The sequence below is a fragment of the Zingiber officinale genome, chromosome 4B, assembly GCF_018446385.1.
Source record: "Zingiber officinale cultivar Zhangliang chromosome 4B, Zo_v1.1, whole genome shotgun sequence".
Classification (NCBI taxonomy): domain Eukaryota; kingdom Viridiplantae; phylum Streptophyta; class Magnoliopsida; order Zingiberales; family Zingiberaceae; genus Zingiber; species Zingiber officinale.
The window spans coordinates 139,616,644-139,633,622 of record NC_055993.1 but is presented as its reverse complement, the minus strand read 5'-3'; the positions used below and the strand labels follow the sequence as shown (position 1 = coordinate 139,633,622).

Below are 16,979 nucleotides of genomic sequence, written 5' to 3'. Positions count from 1 at the left end.
CACACGCACGTGACTCGCTGCTTCTAATGAACAACTTCTGTTATCCTGTTCCTCCAAATGAAAACAAACCAATATCGTTCTCTTTCTCGACACCTGTCCATTTCTTCTTAGTTAAGTTGAGTCGGAGGATCATCTTAATCTCCGACACCGATGAGAACGCCGTTGGCTTCGTCTCCGTTCTAGTTAACGGCGCTTCTCTTTGAAAACAAATTAGTTTGTTCGGCTTCAGTCAGCACGTTTTTCTTCCGCTTGTCTATAAATAAATGCCGAGAGACTCCTGGGAATCCCTCTCCCGTCGCCGTCGATCGTCGCCGCTCTGGATTCCGCCCGAGGGAGGTCGGCGGCGAGACCCTCGTCTCGATCGCAGGTAATCACTCATTCCTTGTGCTTGGATCCGCGATCGCTCGCATTTTTGTATGATTTTTCTTTCTCGCTTTCAGTGATCGAAGCAGATTGCTCTTCGTCGGTGAAATCATAGTTTTTTTCGGTGGTTCTGCGTTTCCTTGTTCTCGATTTCTTGGATTTGAGTGGTTAATTGTGAGAAATTCGGCGGATTCGAAGAGATCGGGGTTTTCTACGCTTGTTTTGGTACTTACACGACTCTTTATTCTTCGATTTGATTATCGCAGGTAATTTAGCTGGCAATTAGTGTTAAGTTCAGGTCCTGGGAAAATCGAAAATTGTAATTCGAGAAAGGAGTGTAGGTTTTGGTATCTGAGCTGAGCTGAGCTGAGCCTATTGTCGATAATTTTCTTGAATCAAGGAGATCGAGCTTTTCAATTTTCGTCAGTCTTATTTTTTATTAGTTTTTTCGAATATGTGAAAAGATCTCCTTACTTTGGTCGAAGTGACTTAATGCCGGTAGCTAATTAGCAGGTGAATTTAAGGGTAACGAACTTGGCATTTGGAAAAAACACACTGGCGGAGAATAGGAGAGCATCCTCATGCTGTATGAAGGCAGCAGTCGTTGTGTTTGTTGGTCTGTGCTTAGTTGGAATATGGATGTTGACTTCCTCCAACATAGGCCCTGAAGATCTATCTTATATAATTCCCAGATCGGAGGTCAAAGACAAAGCTTCCACTCCATCTTTAGATAGGTCAGGCACTGATGATGTCAGGAGTGGGGATACTGGAGATCCTGAGAACACTGTTGAACAGAAATCGGATTCCAAGGAAGAGGATGAGCCTTCAAAGAGGAATGGAGACAGAAAGGTTGCATTTGATGACACTTCCGAAACCGATACGTCAACTGTTGAAAATAGTGGAGAAATAGTTGAGGATATGGTGCTGGAAAATGAAGACAGACCACAGAAAGATGAAAAATCTGACGGTGTTGGATCTCAGGAGACGGTTGAGAAATTTCCTCCTGAGAATCAGTCAGAAAGTTTGAACGAGATCAGTAGCCAGAATGGGTCTCCACATGTAGTAGAGTGGAAGGATGAGGAGGTGGTAGAAGCATCCTCACCAGAGGACCAGATCACTGATCGCAACTGGAAACTTTGTAGTGTCACTGCAAGAGCAGATTACATTCCGTGTCTTGACAATGAGGCAGCTCTTAAGAAACTCCGGAGTACCAAGCACTATGAACACAGGGAGAGACACTGCCCTGAACAGGCCCCAACATGCCTTGTTCCTCTTCCTGAGGGATATAAACAGTCAATCAAGTGGCCGGAGAGCAGGGACAAGGTATCATTTTTAACTTTCTTATTTTTGCATCTCTCTCTCTCTGTCACACACACTCTCTGATTCAGTATAAGGTTTATTCGTTGAGTTTATCACTGTATTACAGATATGGTATAATAATGTTCCGCACACCAAGCTTGTAGCATATAAAGGACACCAAAATTGGGCGAACATTTCAGGACAGCATATCAGTTTTCCAGGAGGTGGAACTCAGTTCAAGCGTGGTGCATTTCACTACATTGATTTTATTCAAGAGGTTCAATACTGACAACTGATCTAAGTATTTATCAGTCCTTCTCTTTTCCATGTTTGCTCCGTTTCTGGATGATCACTTTTGATACCTCAATAAATCTCTTTTCTTGCTTTTCTGGTTGATGGCAAGCTGCCCCTTTTCTTTAGTCCTATCTTATATATGTTAAGAAGCTCAATGGTTTTTGTTATAATTTATTTTTCCTTTAAAAAATAGTCTTTTTGAATTTTGTTTCAGGAGGCAGTTATTGCTAACTCTGTTATCACATTGCACGTTTGACTTATAAATTTGCAGTCATGGCCAGATTTGGCTTGGGGGAGAAAAAGTCGTGTTATTTTGGATGTTGGTTGTGGAGTGGCAAGCTTTGGAGGTTATCTCTTTGAAAGAGGTGTGCTTACTATGTCATGTGCTCCCAAAGATGAGCATGAAGCCCAAGTGCAATTTGCTCTTGAGAGAGGCATTCCAGCTATATCTGCTGTGATGGGCACAAAACGGCTTCCATTTCCAAGCAAGGTCTTTGATGTCATCCACTGTGCACGCTGTAGAGTACCATGGCATATTGAAGGTGATGATTGTCCTCAAACTAAAATGATCTGTATTACGTGGAACAATGGCATGGATCTTTATCATTGAAGCTTGCAGGTGGTGTGCTTTTGTTGGAGTTGAACCGGTTGCTCCGTCCTGGTGGTTTTTTCGTATGGTCTGCAACTCCAGTTTACCAAAAGTCACCTGAAGATATGGGGATCTGGCAAGGTAAAATTTGCAAAGTTGCCTGATTGTTAGGTTTTGAATATTTTTGTTGTTATTGTGAAATAGATTAAGGATCAGGTCAAAAGATACTTAAGGGTAACAATTACTTCATGGAAAAATTAATGCAGTAAATTTCTAAGTTTATTTCTCATGAAAGATGTCATATTTTGTAAAATGAATTTCCTTGTCAACTTAGCAATTTTTTTATTGATGAAAATCTAGTTTGAGTTGGAGAATGAAAGTATGTTTTAACTAGTGTAAGCTCTTCCTCACTGCACGTAACAATCATATTATTATAGATGCTGATTGCCATGGGTCTGTTACATGTTTATGTTTTCGAAGCCTCCAATTAGTGCAACTTGATTCTTTGGCCTCGCCTCAAATTACCATTTGTTTTGTACAATTGCTATCATGAATTTAATTACCAAAGTTAGTTTATTAGGGATATATAATTACCAGATAAAATGTTAAGCAAGCCTTGGCTTGAAGGTAACTCACATTGCTGTTCGAATAAATAGGGTTCACATCACACAACCATTTGTTTTGTTCAATTACTTTCATGAGTTTAATTACCAAGGTTGCTTTATGAGGGATATATAATTAGCAGATAAAATATTAAAGGTGAACCTGCATTTCTGCACGGGTAACTAGGGTTCAAAACGCATAAGTTTCTCTACTTCCAGAAACATATTTCTGCATTAACCAGAACTTTATGCAATTATCCCTCTCTTATTTCAGAGCAAAAATCTTTTATACACTGCTAACAATTTTTTCATTCTGGCCAACTAACTATTGCAGCCATGTCTGCACTGACAAAATCAATGTGCTGGAAGATGGTGGCTAAAAGAAAAGACAAAGTAAACAATATTGGCGTAGCTATCTATAGAAAACCTTCTGACAATAGTTGCTATGATAAAAGAGCAGAACAAAATCCTCCTATATGTCAAAAATCTGATGATCCAGATGTAGCCTGGTATGCAAATTATCGCCATAAGTTATTTATTCATATAATTTGGTTCAAATTTTCTGGATTGTGTGTCTCATTCTTCTCGCCTTCTATATTATTCTCTTTACAGGTATGCCCCCCTGCAAGCATGCATGCACAGGTTGCCAGTCGATTCTAGTAATCATGGGGTGGTTTGGCCGTATGATTGGCCGGCAAGACTTGAGAAAGCACCTTACTGGATGAACACTTCTCCAATTGGAGTTTATGGTAGACCTGCACCACAAGACTTTACGGCAGACTATGAACATTGGAAACATGTGGTTAGCAACTCATATGTTAACGGAATTGGTATCGACTGGTCTAGTGTGAGGAATGTCATGGACATGAGATCTGTTTATGGAGGGTAGGCTGGTCGATACATCTGGTTTCTCTTTATTGCCCTCCTTTTGTTAGTTTCATTTTGTTTTGTCACCTTCAAAGATTTATGTGAAAAACTCGGTTTGTTCGCAGTTTTGCTGCAGCTTTGCAAGAGATGAAGAAGGTCTGGGTGATGAACATTGTCTTGATTGATTCACCTGACACTCTTCCCATTATCTATGACCGCGGGCTCTTCGGACTCTATCATGACTGGTGTGAATCATTTAGCACCTACCCGAGAACATACGATCTTCTCCATGCAGACCATCTATTCTCCAAACTGAAGAAGAGGTTAGTCTATTATAATCTTTCACAAACTATTACATTTTTTAACTCTTGTGAAAAAAATATGCTAGTGAGTTAAAAGAGAATTTATTTCTAGTAGATTTATTTACTGCAACCTTTGGACTTCTAAAATAAAACCGGCCCACTAAGGTTATTGCTCAATAATGAACATTAAACTAACTATATTCATAGGTAAGATATGATTCGTGAAGTTAATCCCCAGATAATTGAGACTTCAAGTTTTGGTAATGATGATATTCCTAGGAATAGAATAGGAATAAGCATTCCTCAAATTTGTTCATAGAATCAAACATGAAATAAGTATAGGAAATTATAAAGAATAAACAAAAAAACTTTTCACAATGATAAATATTCTTGCTTAAAATATTTTATTCCACTTGCCTAGTTCCTACTGCCTAGATCGGTATGCCTCATCTATTATGCCCATGACCTGATTTGTCCTATTAGCGCTTTGATTGTTTTTCCTAATCTAACTACTCATTCAACCTAAACCACACCTGATCCCACAATTTGAATGGCAACCCGCCTAATCTGACTACATTGATTGGTCCACTTGCTCGATCTAGTCTGACTTAATAAGTTTGCCCACTCAATCTAGACTAGCTCATTTAACCAATCTAGCCTACCATCTTGTCTTGACTCGTCCAATCTGAGTTGTTCACTCCACTTGTTCAACTAGATTGACACAATTGCCCTAAACAAGTTCAACAACCAACGTATTTAACTCGACCAACTTGTTTGACCGCCCAACTCCCTAATTCGATAGGTGTGTCAGGTCTATGCAATGGGTATCCAATGGATGTTTATGCAACCAAACATAAAAATGCTTGTTCATGAATAAGGAATAAGATAGGCCTTATGCAATAAGGGTTTGAATCTTACCCGAGCACATTACACTTGAGGAGTTCGAATTACTTGTGAGACTGGGTTGTCCATCATTAGCCATTTGCATTTGTCGATTTATCCTAGAAACTTCGATAAGAACAGGATTAGTCGGATCGTAAGAACTGGATATGTGAATTATCAAAAATAAGAAGAAAACTCTTTTGATTAATCAAATACTCCAAAAATTTAAGGTCCAATGCTCACAACTCATAAAATTTGATGATGGCGATGAATATAAAATACATGCTTCAAACTTGCATTCTTCACTTGCTAACTTTTTGATGTCATTCTATAGGTGCCCGATATTGCCCGTAATTGTCGAGGTAGACCGGATGCTAAGACCCGGAGGAAATCTGATCGTAAGAGACCATGTCGATACAATTTCCTCAATAGAGAATCTTGCTAAATCTCTTCACTGGAAAATCCGAATGACATTCTCAAAGGGCAAAGAAGGATTGTTGTATGCTCAGAAGTCAATGTGGCGACCATCAGAGTTTGAAACAAACACACCATAACACTGTAGATACCCTGCACCTCCATCTGCATAGTTTTATAAATAAATTTTGATATTTTCATTCAGTGTTTGTATGATTTGATTGCCCTCGAGTAATAGCAACTTCTAAAACATAATCAAATACTAAATCTCTTGACCAACAAGCTTCTACAGTCAATTACTTGCTGATGCATTTGAGCTTGGATTCTCGTGTTGCTTTTTCTGTTATCATTTTTCAGTTGGAAGCTTCCTAGTTCCTGCCACTGCTCCCACCCCGACCTACCTACGAGTTAATCGGAGTGGGGATACTTCAAGAACATTAACAATCCGATGAGGTCAGTAGTGAGACACGAAGGCTGTTGTGGTCATCACCTTTAATGAGAGATGAGTAGTGGTACCTTTATGGAATCCACCGAGTCCACCTTAGATTACTTCTGTTCACTATTTCCATTTTGCCACTATAAAGAGCTGCTCAGATCCAGTGCAACTGAAGTGCAACACCTGCAGTTCGAAGATGGATGAGATCGGTGCTGCCAACTACTGCCACCAGGCAGCATTAGAAGTTGGCCTCTCGCAGGGAGCTTCCGAGTGCTTCGACGACGATGGTCGTCCCAAGAGGACTGGTAAGAAATCACAGAAGGCTTCAGTTCCACTGTTTCAGTAGTTTTTTGTTCTCAAGTTATCATCTTCGCAGGCACTGTGTGGACTGCAAGCGCTCACATCGTGACTGCAGTCATCGGCTCTGGAGTGCTCTCTTTGGCCTGGGCCGTCGGTCAGCTCGGATGGGTCATTGGCCCAGCCGCCATGCTTCTCTTCTCCTTCGTAACTTACTACACATCTGCTCTCCTCTCCGACTGCTACCGCTCTGGTGATCCCGCTGCCGGCAAGCGCAACTACACCTACATGGACGCCGTCCGTGCCAACCTTGGTATTCGCTGAAAAAAGGAGAAGCAAACTCTGTAAAATTACAGTCTTTACTAACCTCCATTTCCAAACAGATGGCTTCCAGGTGAAGCTGTGCGGCTGTCTTCAGTACCTCAACATCGTCGGAGTCGCGATTGGGTACACCATCGCTGCTTCCATTAGCATGGTGTGAGTAAATTGATCGAACAGTTGTGTCATCGAGCTATCTGTCTTCGAAGGCGAGTGTTTGAGGTTGGTTTTGTGTCGACACAGGGCTGTGAAAAGATCGAATTGCTTCCACAAGAATGCAGACGACGACGACGACGACGCCTCCTGTGACGTAAACAGCAACCCTTACATGATCATGTTCGGTGTGGTGCAGATCATCTTCTCGCAGATTCGTGACTTCGACCAGGTTTGGTGGCTGTCCTTCGTCGCCGCCGTCATGTCCTTCACCTACTCTTGCATCGGCCTTGGGCTCGGCATCGTCCAAGTGATAAGTAAGCTGAAGTTGGATCGTCCAACTCGATTCAGTTCCATGGGAAATAAGTTCGGGGCTCTAAATTCTTCTTCTTCTTCTTCTTCTTCTTCTTTTATCAGAAAATGGCGGATTCAAAGGTAGTCTCACCGGAATCAGCATAGCCGCCGTTGGCCAAATGGACAAAATCTGGCGCAGTTTCCAAGCCTTCGGCGACATCGCGTTTGCCTACTCCTACTCCATCATCCTCATTGAAATCCAGGTACCTGATCGAAATGAGAGAGCTTTCGATTGAGAAAACAGAGTTTGTGTGTCTGTGTGGGTGGGTGTAGACACTCACTTTGGCATTTTGACGAACGATTTCAGGACACGATCAAAGCGCCTCCGCTGTCGGAGGCGAAGGTGATGAAGAGGGCGACGGTGATCAGCGTGGCAGTGACCACCGTCTTCTACATGCTCTGCGGGTGCATGGGCTACGCGGCCTTCGGCGACCTGGCGCCGGGGAACCTTCTCACCGGCTTCGGGTTCTACAATCCCTTCTGGCTTCTCGACATCGCCAACGTCGCCATCGTCGTCCACCTCGTCGGCGCCTACCAGGTCTACTGCCAGCCCCTCTTCGCCTTCGTGGAGAAGTTGGCGACGACGACGTGGCCGGACTCTCGATTCGTCTGCAACGAGATCGAAGTGCCCTTGTGGCCGGGCGGGAAGGGGTACAAGTACAAGATCAACCTTTTCAGGGTGGCGTGGCGGACGGGGTTCGCGGCGGCGACCACGGTGGTGTCGATGCTGCTGCCGTTCTTCAACGACGTGGTGGGGCTGCTGGGCGCTCTGGGGTTTTGGCCGCTCACGGTGTACTTCCCGGTGGAGATGTACATAGTGCAGAGGAAGGTGGAGCGGTGGAGCACCAGGTGGGTGTGCCTCCAGATTCTGAGCCTCGCGTGCCTCGTCATCACCGTCGCCTCGGCCGCTGGCTCGATCGCCGGAGTCGTGAGCGACATCAAGGTTTACCGGCCGTTCCAAGGCTAGGGAAAGTTCAATGGCATCCCTGTAATTTACCTACTCTGACAAAAGTTCTCTTAAAATCTCAAAATTATCAACATGCCCCATTATTTTCAAAATATCTCACAATTTCTTTAAAGGAGAATCTCTATGTCAAATTGAAATTGTGTGAAAAAGTTTAGATGGAACATAATAATTGAAAATCAAAAGGGCATTTTGAAAACGGAAAAGTAATGTATAGGGGGCGAAATGAAATATTTATGTATTAAGTAGTTAATTAATTAGGAGAGTAATTATGTATGTGTTTTTTTTTAGTTTTATGTTGTTTGTAATCTTTCAAGAGAGAGAAAAGGAGCTTGAACATTTAAAAAAAAAATTAAATAAATTAGTTTGAATATTAACGAGCTTGATTCAAATAAACTTAGATAAAAATCAAAAGAATGCTTCTTTTTTTATTGAAACCGTCAATGGGACTTTTTTTCCCCCATTTATTATAGAGTATTATTGTAGTAATTATGATTAATTGTTACTATAACATGAATACTTTAATTCACAAATAAATTATATTATTTAGAGTTCTCAGTTCTCCACTCTGGTAAAAATAAGTGCACTTTTTTTTTTTTGTCAACATTAGTCGCACAGGTTAACATCATGTTATAATAGCTACATAATATAAACAATATTTTTTTATCAATACTAATCAATATTATGTTATAATAATTATAAAATCTTAATTATTATAATTATATAGTTGTATTAACTACAGAAACATTATTGGTATGATTGTATAGCACTTATGAATTTATAGTCGATATAATCTTAAAAATAATGACAATTTTATAAAATAAAATGTATAGAGGTATATAAGACATCCTACCCACCTTTTATCTTTCCTTTTTTCTTATTTTCAACTCACTTTTCATGGTGGAATCTTTACAATAAGAAAAATTAGAATTTGATTAGCCAAATACTGCGATCTCCGTCCTCTTTTTTGTGAAAAAGTGAACTAGAAATAAAAGACAAAGTAAAAAAATAAAAAGGAAAACCAAAAAAGGCGTAATTTTTTGTGCTCTTCCTTTTCTCCAGCGAGATGCTGCTGGCAGAATCCAAACAAGATTCTTTACGAATCCAGAAAAAAACAGCGGCCGCAAATTGACTGCCGCCGCACTTTCTCGCAGTGGCCGAAGGATTCTAAAGCAAAGACGCCGGCCTGTTTCCGAGACGTTGCGTTTGAGCCTTTGGAGACCAAGAAAATGATTGAGTTTGTGAATGCATAGATTGGACATAGATCTTGCTTACGTCACTGAATCTACGATCATGGGATCTTATCTTAGATATTGTCAAAAAAAAGAGGAAATAAAAAAATGATTGCAAGAAACTAGCTCTGCTGGCTGGTGATGGTTTAAGGCATGGCCAAAATGTATCAACCTTGCCTAAGTACCTGATCGGAGTATACATCCAGCGTCATGAAGACATGTACCTGTATCTTCCTAAAAACCAGCTCGTCATCAAACCGCATCCCCTCAAACATACTGCAATTCCTTGCCAACGAATTGCAACCAAATATGATGAACCATCACTGACTTGACAAGGTGGTGAGTCCTGGTCAGGGTGGAGGTCCCTCGGAACTGCTACCTTAATGTCCGTAGCATGCATCAATACATGGCCATCTAGGGTTGCATCTGCAGTCACTTTGATACGCCCCCATAGTAAACTGATCAGCTCACATCTGAAGAAGACATGATCCAATGTCTCCTCCTCGTGTCGGCCGAAGGTGCATCGCCTGCCAAGTAATCCCGTCGAGCTCGCACTGGGAGCCTCCCATGGGCCAACAACCATACTGTGAAAGCATGACTCGACTGGAGGTATTTCTGCCACACCGTCTTCACCCAAGGCTCGAGTCTCTGAAATGATCATAGGTCATCCTAACACCTCCCTTCCTCTGGACTACCTGCCCAAGTTGCACTGAAGTATGGAATAGTTTCCTGTCATTTTCATGTAACAAGAAATGAAGATCCATGCTGAGGTATATTTGAGGTGAAATTTACCATCATTGTCATACAGTATGTATGCATGCAAAATGTATATCCTAATGAGATAAACACACAAAATATCAGGAGCTGCCTATTCTTTCAATGCAATTTAACGAAATTGATTCTGATAACAAGATGGTTTCAGTCATTTATAAAGCGATCAACACATCTTGTCCCTCACAGAATAGTTTGACTCCATTGTTGTGGTAATAACCTAAAAATATTGTACTTTGAGCTCTGCAGGGCATCACATTGAAGCTAACTATTATTTGTGATGATATTTTTATTGTAGCAAGGTACATGTGTTCTTGATAAGAGACCTTTCCTGTAGGTCTTTGTTCTTGGGTTTGGAGCTATTGGAGTTGATCTAGCAAAGAGGTTACGGCCCTTTGGAGTGAAAATTCTTGCAACTAAAAGAAATTGGGCTTCAGTATCTATGCCTTCAAATGGTAAGAAGAGGATGTTTATTTGAGTTCTACAATGGTAAGTGTTGAATTCGCCTTGAGACATTTTGGTGTATGTTCTTGATCTAGATGAAGTTGATTACTTGGTTGATAAGAAAGGTGGCCAGGAAAATCTCTATGAATTTGCTGGAGAGGCTGATATAGTTGTTACCTGCTTGTCTCTAAGTGCAGAAACAGTCAGTCATCTGCCCTTTTCCTTTGTCTTCGCTCGCTAGCATGTTCCTTTCTTGTTTTTTTGCCTTACAAAAGATTGTTCAACTTTCAGGCTGGCATTATTGATGGAAAATTCCTTGCTTCCATGAAAAAGGTTTGCAAAAACAAAAACAATACACCTAGCAATAAATTATTTCCATTATGTAATTAAGATGCTCTTTAGTTAAATATATGTAATTATGGGATATTGCAGTCAATTTTAACTAACTTTTTTTTCCATTCCAAAGGGATCCCTTCTGGTAAATATTGCTCGAGGAGGTTTACTGGACTACAGTTCAGTTTATCAGCACCTTCATTCTGGTCATCTCGGTGGCTTAGCAATGGATGTTACTTGGACAGAGCCATTTGATCCTGAAGATCCAATTCTACAGTTTCCAAATGTTCTAATCTCACCCCATATCGCTGGTGTTACTGAGCATTCTTACAGAGCAATGGCTAAGGTATTGTTACCTTCATTCCAAATAGTAAATAACAATCACATTTCATATAGTCATATATAATGGTTCAGTAGTTTTGCTGGTTCGTCATCTCTCATTGAATGATTATGTAGTATACGCAAAACTAAGTATAACTAAGATTCTCTTTTAGCAGATAAGGTGAGTTAGAATAAGTGGAAAAGCATTTGGAGATTTGCATCTTGTGTAGTATTTTTGTTGAATGGACTCAAACTATACAGAAAATTATTTATTTTTAAAATACATCTTCTTCATCTCTAGTTCTGCATAAAGCTCTAAATGAAATAATATTTGTGAACAAGATTGATACCTGGCTTGATATGTTTGTTTGATATCAAAAAAATAGACAAATAATTGTGAATACTAATGTTTATACCAAAACTTTTGAGCCATTCAGCGATAAAGTTGCTTACAAACTTGTCTAAGGTTCATTGTTTTTAGTTTATTTTTTTATATCATACATATTTTAGAGATTAAATTATTTGTAATATGTTGTCAATGAGTAATAATATAAAATATTATTTATTGGGATTCAATCAAATTACAAGGACAATTATGTCACTAGCTGAGCTTTGTAAAAGCTCAAGCTTGGCTCGAACTCAATAAGCATTTTAATAAACCAGATTGAACACCGTCAAACTTGTCTGGGCTTGTTTACAGCCTAATGCTACATTTAAACTAGGAGATCCTCTACAAAACATTTTGGAGAACTCCCTTTAGAATTGTCAATGCATGTTGGTGGTATCGACTCTTACATAGTATTAATCTTTCACTGTGATTTTTTATTTTTTGTAGTATTACTTTCAACTGCAGATAACATGACTAGTTTCAAGGGTATTCAGTATGATCTTGCAAAACCTGTACACTTTACTTCATGCTGTAACTATTTTATATGCATTGAACGACAATGTAACTCTAGTTAAGATGTCAGTGTATTACTTATTTCGCCGAATTCTGTTCTTGCCCCTGAATTTATTCAGATTATGTTTGCGCCTGCAATGAAATTTATCTTAGAACCCATTTTTGTTGCACAAGCTTACACAAATTTAGTCGGAAAGTTTCATGTTGTTCTAATTCATCATCATCGCAGGTTGTGGGAGATGTTGCTCTTCAGCTTCATGCCGGAAAGCCACTGGAAGGAATAGAAATAGTGAACTAGTCATCATCCTTGTGTTCAAGCGTGTAGTGGCTCAACTATGAACTAGTACTGCATGCTCAAAGCAATTCTATCGAGTCACTAGAAAACCATTTATTTTATAATGCATGCAATGCCTGTAATTCAAACCACTTGACATTTCTGGTAACGATCTGATTCGACTAACTCAGCTCGAAGATTTGGGTCTCAATAGGTCACCTAATGTTTTTATACAATAATGTGCACGGGGAGTGATATGACCCTCTCTCTTTTTCTTTCATTTAGGTGTCATCCTTATGAACGTAAATGAGTTAACTTGTTCCGACAATTCACTTGTTTTAAAATGGAACATGATCAAGTAAATCTGAGAAATCCTCACAGATATTCATTTTTTCAAAAAAAAAAATCCGCCATAAAATAATTGTCAATTTGGTGAAGAAAAGTAGAGTTGTTAGACGGACTGATCTGTTAAAAATTTATCATTTGGTGTGTGAAAATTTTTTAACTCAATTCAAGATGACTTATGGGTTAGGAGGACTAATTAAATCCGATCCCGAATCAATGGTTTTGGAAGTTGATTCTTAATTTTTACAGTATAAAACGGTTATGATTCACAGTTTGAAATTATCGGTTTATAGTTTACTGCTATACAAGATTATTATATTAAATTTTTTAAAAATATATAAATTTATAAGATCATTTGCCAAACTAAATACTAGATTTATTAAGAATAATTATATAGTAAAAATTTATTAATTAATTATTAAATAATTAATTTATATATATTATGATTGTAAATTAATTAACAAACTCCTACTTTTCTTCTGAGTATAATAATAAAAAAACTATTAATCAGTTATTAAATGATTAACTAAAAATATTAATAGTGATAATTTAGTCGGTTAGAATATTCGGAGACTTGCGTTCAAATCTCACTAGTACTACCAACAAATTTACCGGCCCGGTAAGGGTGTCGGTTATGATCTGGCCCGGGAACCGGGTCAAAAAAAAAAAAAAAAAAAACTATAAAACAAGATTAGAATTTTTAAATTTAGATGGTTAGTTTTATAGTTTGGATGTTTTTGCTTCTCAACTTGTGGACCAACTTGAGTCGTACATGTCAACTCGCTTGGACTCTTAATTTGTACGGGTTAATTTGTTTCGTTATTTTGAGTTCTCTATGTCCATCATCCGAATCTAATTGTCCTGATTTTATTCATATCCTCGAACATCAATTTAACATAATATATTACGAATAATGATTTTTTTAATATGAATATGTCTAAAAAATCTAATTCATATTTAAAAAATCATCGTTCTTAATAAATTGTGTCAAATTGATATTTGAGGACGTGATTATAATTAGGAAAACTAGACGAGCACATAAAATCTAGTTTCATACAATTCCAAGCTCTCTAGGTCTATTAGAAATTTGGTTGAAACAGACTGATAGAACTAAAGAGCTCGGAATTGCATGAAACCAAGTCCTATGTATTCGTCTAGATTTTTTTATTATATTGATGACCTCAAATATCAATTTAACATAATATATTGAGAGTAGAGATTTTTTTAATATGAATGTTTTTGAAAAATCTAACTTGTATTTAAAAGATCGTTTCTCTCAAAACTGGCCAATGGCCCTAGAATCTTCAAAATAACATGAAACTATGTCCTATGTATTTGTCTAGTTTTTTTTTATTATATTCACACTCTCAAATAGCAATTTAGTTCAATATATTAAAAGTAATAATTTTTTAATATAAATATTTTTTAATCTATTTATTTTAAAAAATAAAAAATACATTCGTCCACCATTATACTTAGGATTGTAAATAAACAAAGCATTTGTGAACAAGCTTGGTGATCAGTTTAGTAAGAGCTTGTTTATGTTCATTCAATATACACAAGATTAATTAAACAAACAAACTTGAATAGCTCATTAAACTAAACAAACAAATTTGAACACATGTGTTCATCTCATTAAAGTTCATAAACAATGTTCGTGAATAATGTTCATTAACAACGTTCGTGAACAATGTCCATGAACCATATCCATTAATAAAACTCTTATCGCTAAATAACTAATAAAATAAAATAAAATCAATAAGCTTGCATTATCGAGCTCAATAACCAATCAAACAACTAAAAATTTCAAACAATCAAATAAATTTGAATTGAAAGCTTGATAACATCTAAACGAACCAAATTCAAACCAAACTCAAGATAAGCTTGAATTGAAAGTTTGATAACATCTAAACAAATCAAGTTTAAATGAAGTTTCATATAAGCTCAAGCTCATAAAAAAAATAAGTCAAATTAAATTTTAACAATTATTTTAAAATTTTGATTTATTTTAAAATCAAATTAATTATCTTATCAAATAAATTTTAACATCCTAACTTCAATTCAACTTAGCTTAGTTGTAGCAGGGAATGAGAGAGAGTAAAATAGATACAGGGTGCTTGATTTATTCATTTTAAAAGTCATATTCGTGATTTAGGTATTTAAAAACCTTAGCTAGTTGGGTAAAAAAATTGAAATTGTAATCCAACTTTAAATTATCTGGCGGGCGGGTAGGTCCGATCTAAATTGACGGTGATAAAGAAAAGTATATATATCCTTTGCATTTCTCTCTTCGTTTTTCATGGAAGCGTATTGATGAGAGAGAGAGAATACACGATATTCCATGCGCGGATGGCTCCGATCCAGTTGGACCGACGGCGGCTCCGATCGACAAGGAGGTCCGCCGAATCCACGGGTGGTGGTTCTCGCTTCCTTCCGCCTTCAATTTCGTATCCTTTTTCCCTCTCATTCTCGCCCACTTCTTCATCGTCGAGACGACGATGCCATCCAGCAAGAAGAGAAGGAAACGATCTCGATGAGCAATCGACAGCTGCGACCTCATAGACAAGGTGACCTTTTCTCCACCTTGCCTTTTCGATCCGATTATTTTCGTTTCAATCGCTTTTCTGCCATTCCAAAAATGCCCTAAATTTCTCTCTCTCACTGATCGAATGCGATAAGATTGATTGTCGAATCGTGTTAGGGTTTCGATCATCTTCTTTTCGTTGCTTTTTCTACCATTCTGTTCGTCTCCCCTTCCGATCTCATCAACCGGGAAAGAAGTTTTTCTTCTTTTATTACTGTTTGATTTCGTAATCATGGCGTCTCTTTCTCTATCTGAAGAAATGCGATTGAAAGTTGAACTTTTTTTGGTTGAGTTTCTATCGGTTGAATCAGATTTTGGGATTCTGGAGTTCATGTTCTGCTCCTGCGAATTGATCGCGATTCGATTCGCTAAAATTGCTGGTCGCCTGTTTGTTGAATTGTTGCTCGTAGAATGATTCCAGTTATTGTTTAATTTCAGCGATCGATCTGGCAGCAGCATCGGCAGGAGGAGAAGACGACTACTGCCCCTCGTCTTCCTCCTCCGCGTTGCTGTCGTCCCCCAAGAATGCCCGGGTCAAGTTCCTCTGCAGCTTCGGCGGGAAGATCCTCCCCCGCCCATCCGATGGCCGCCTCAAGTACGTCGGCGGCGACACCCGCGTTCTCGTCGTCACCCGCGCCGTCTCCTTCTCAGGTCTGCACTCTTCACCCGCGAGCTGCTTGGTTTATTCTCGCCGTGAGTGACGAAGACTCTGCCGTGCGGATGCAGAGCTCAGGGAGAGGGTCCAGGCGATGTTCCGGCGGTGCAAGGTGATCAAGTACCAACTGGTGTCGGAGGACCTCGACATTCTCGTCACCGTCGCCGGCGACGAGGACCTCGCGCACATGCTCGACGAGTACGACCGCGTCGATGCGCTCCACCCTCGGTCTCCATCCGCCGTCTCCTCTCCCCGCTTCCGCCTCTTCCTCTTCCCCTCCCCCTCCCCTTCCTCTGCCTCCGACACGGCTTCCGCCGCGACCCTCGGCCAGCGCTACGTCGACACCATCAACGCGGTCATGCCCGGCAGTCCCCCGATCTTCAGCATCTCCAACGCCTCCTCCGGCGCGAACTCCCCCACCTCCACAACCGAATGCTCGAGCGCCTTCTTCGCCTCGCGCCCCGTCGCCCTCGGAGGCGGAGGGATGCACCGCGTCCGGAGCTCGCCGGACCTCGCCGGCGGATGTTCCATGAACCAGACGGGGGGTGCCGGCCTACAGCATCACCAAAGCCTCCGCCACCATCACCATCTCCACCACCCTGCGCAGCACCATCACTTACCCCACCGGCAACCGACCCCTGCTCTGCAGCCCCACGTCGCCGGCGGAGGTGGCGGCTGGAGGCCGGGCCCAGCCCCGCGACACGAAGCGTCCGGGTGCTTCTTGCCGCGTGGCGGCCTCCACTACTGAGGCGGCGGAAGCGTGACCCTCAGGAGCGCCGGCGAGGAGTCACACTCCGGCCGCGCGTCGAGGAGCACCTCGCCGTTCCGCACCGGGCCGCGGGAGCCAGTCATCTGGGAATAGCCCCCAGGGTCGTCACGATTCGTGCAAGCGATCGCACCGCTTATTTAACTCTTGCGAACCGACGGCGGTGATTAATTCGTAACGAACGCATATACTTTTTTGCCCTATTTTTTTTTTAAATTA

At 40.2% G+C, this 16,979-nt stretch overlaps 4 protein-coding genes and 1 long non-coding RNA gene across 6 annotated transcripts; 4 read left to right on the top strand and 1 right to left on the bottom strand.

Annotated features, from left to right (window-relative positions):
- Window positions 1-214: 214 nt before the first annotated feature.
- Window positions 215-5,891, top strand: LOC121977118 (probable methyltransferase PMT26). Its single transcript, XM_042529655.1, has 9 exons — window positions 215-367; window positions 877-1,686; window positions 1,790-1,939; window positions 2,228-2,498; window positions 2,576-2,686; window positions 3,482-3,656; window positions 3,760-4,032; window positions 4,140-4,337; window positions 5,533-5,891. The coding sequence occupies exons 2-9, from the start codon at window positions 952-954 to the stop codon at window positions 5,750-5,752; spliced, it is 2,133 nt and encodes a 710-aa protein (XP_042385589.1). The 5' UTR covers window positions 215-367; window positions 877-951; the 3' UTR covers window positions 5,753-5,891.
- On the bottom strand, window positions 5,571-7,586 carry LOC121977120. The gene is made up of 2 exons (XR_006110734.1): window positions 7,452-7,586; window positions 5,571-7,377 (listed from the first exon to the last, which is right to left on the bottom strand). It is a non-coding gene; the product is annotated as an uncharacterized LOC121977120 (long non-coding RNA).
- On the top strand, window positions 5,925-8,249 carry LOC121977119 (amino acid permease 3-like). Of its 2 annotated transcripts, none has more exons than XM_042529656.1 (7): window positions 5,925-6,065; window positions 6,238-6,353; window positions 6,425-6,658; window positions 6,729-6,822; window positions 6,907-7,133; window positions 7,234-7,373; window positions 7,478-8,249. In XM_042529656.1, the coding sequence occupies exons 1-7, from the start codon at window positions 6,061-6,063 to the stop codon at window positions 8,135-8,137; spliced, it is 1,476 nt and encodes a 491-aa protein (XP_042385590.1). In that variant the 5' UTR covers window positions 5,925-6,060; the 3' UTR covers window positions 8,138-8,249. The 2 variants fall into 2 exon arrangements, with proteins under 2 accessions (XP_042385590.1, XP_042385592.1); XM_042529658.1 differs by having other exon boundaries at window positions 5,949-6,065; window positions 6,197-6,353.
- Window positions 8,250-9,583: 1,334 nt separating this feature from the next.
- Window positions 9,584-12,600, top strand: LOC121977117 ((S)-sulfolactate dehydrogenase-like). The gene is made up of 5 exons (XM_042529654.1): window positions 9,584-10,592; window positions 10,677-10,783; window positions 10,873-10,914; window positions 11,048-11,260; window positions 12,366-12,600. Exons 1-5 carry the CDS (start codon window positions 10,580-10,582, stop codon window positions 12,432-12,434), a joined length of 444 nt encoding a protein of 147 aa, XP_042385588.1. The 5' UTR covers window positions 9,584-10,579; the 3' UTR covers window positions 12,435-12,600.
- Window positions 12,601-15,571: 2,971 nt separating this feature from the next.
- Window positions 15,572-16,937, top strand: LOC121978766. The gene is made up of 3 exons (XM_042531063.1): window positions 15,572-15,719; window positions 15,778-15,990; window positions 16,066-16,937. Exons 1-3 carry the CDS (start codon window positions 15,572-15,574, stop codon window positions 16,740-16,742), a joined length of 1,038 nt encoding a protein of 345 aa, XP_042386997.1. The 3' UTR covers window positions 16,743-16,937.
- Window positions 16,938-16,979: the final 42 nt, after the last annotated feature.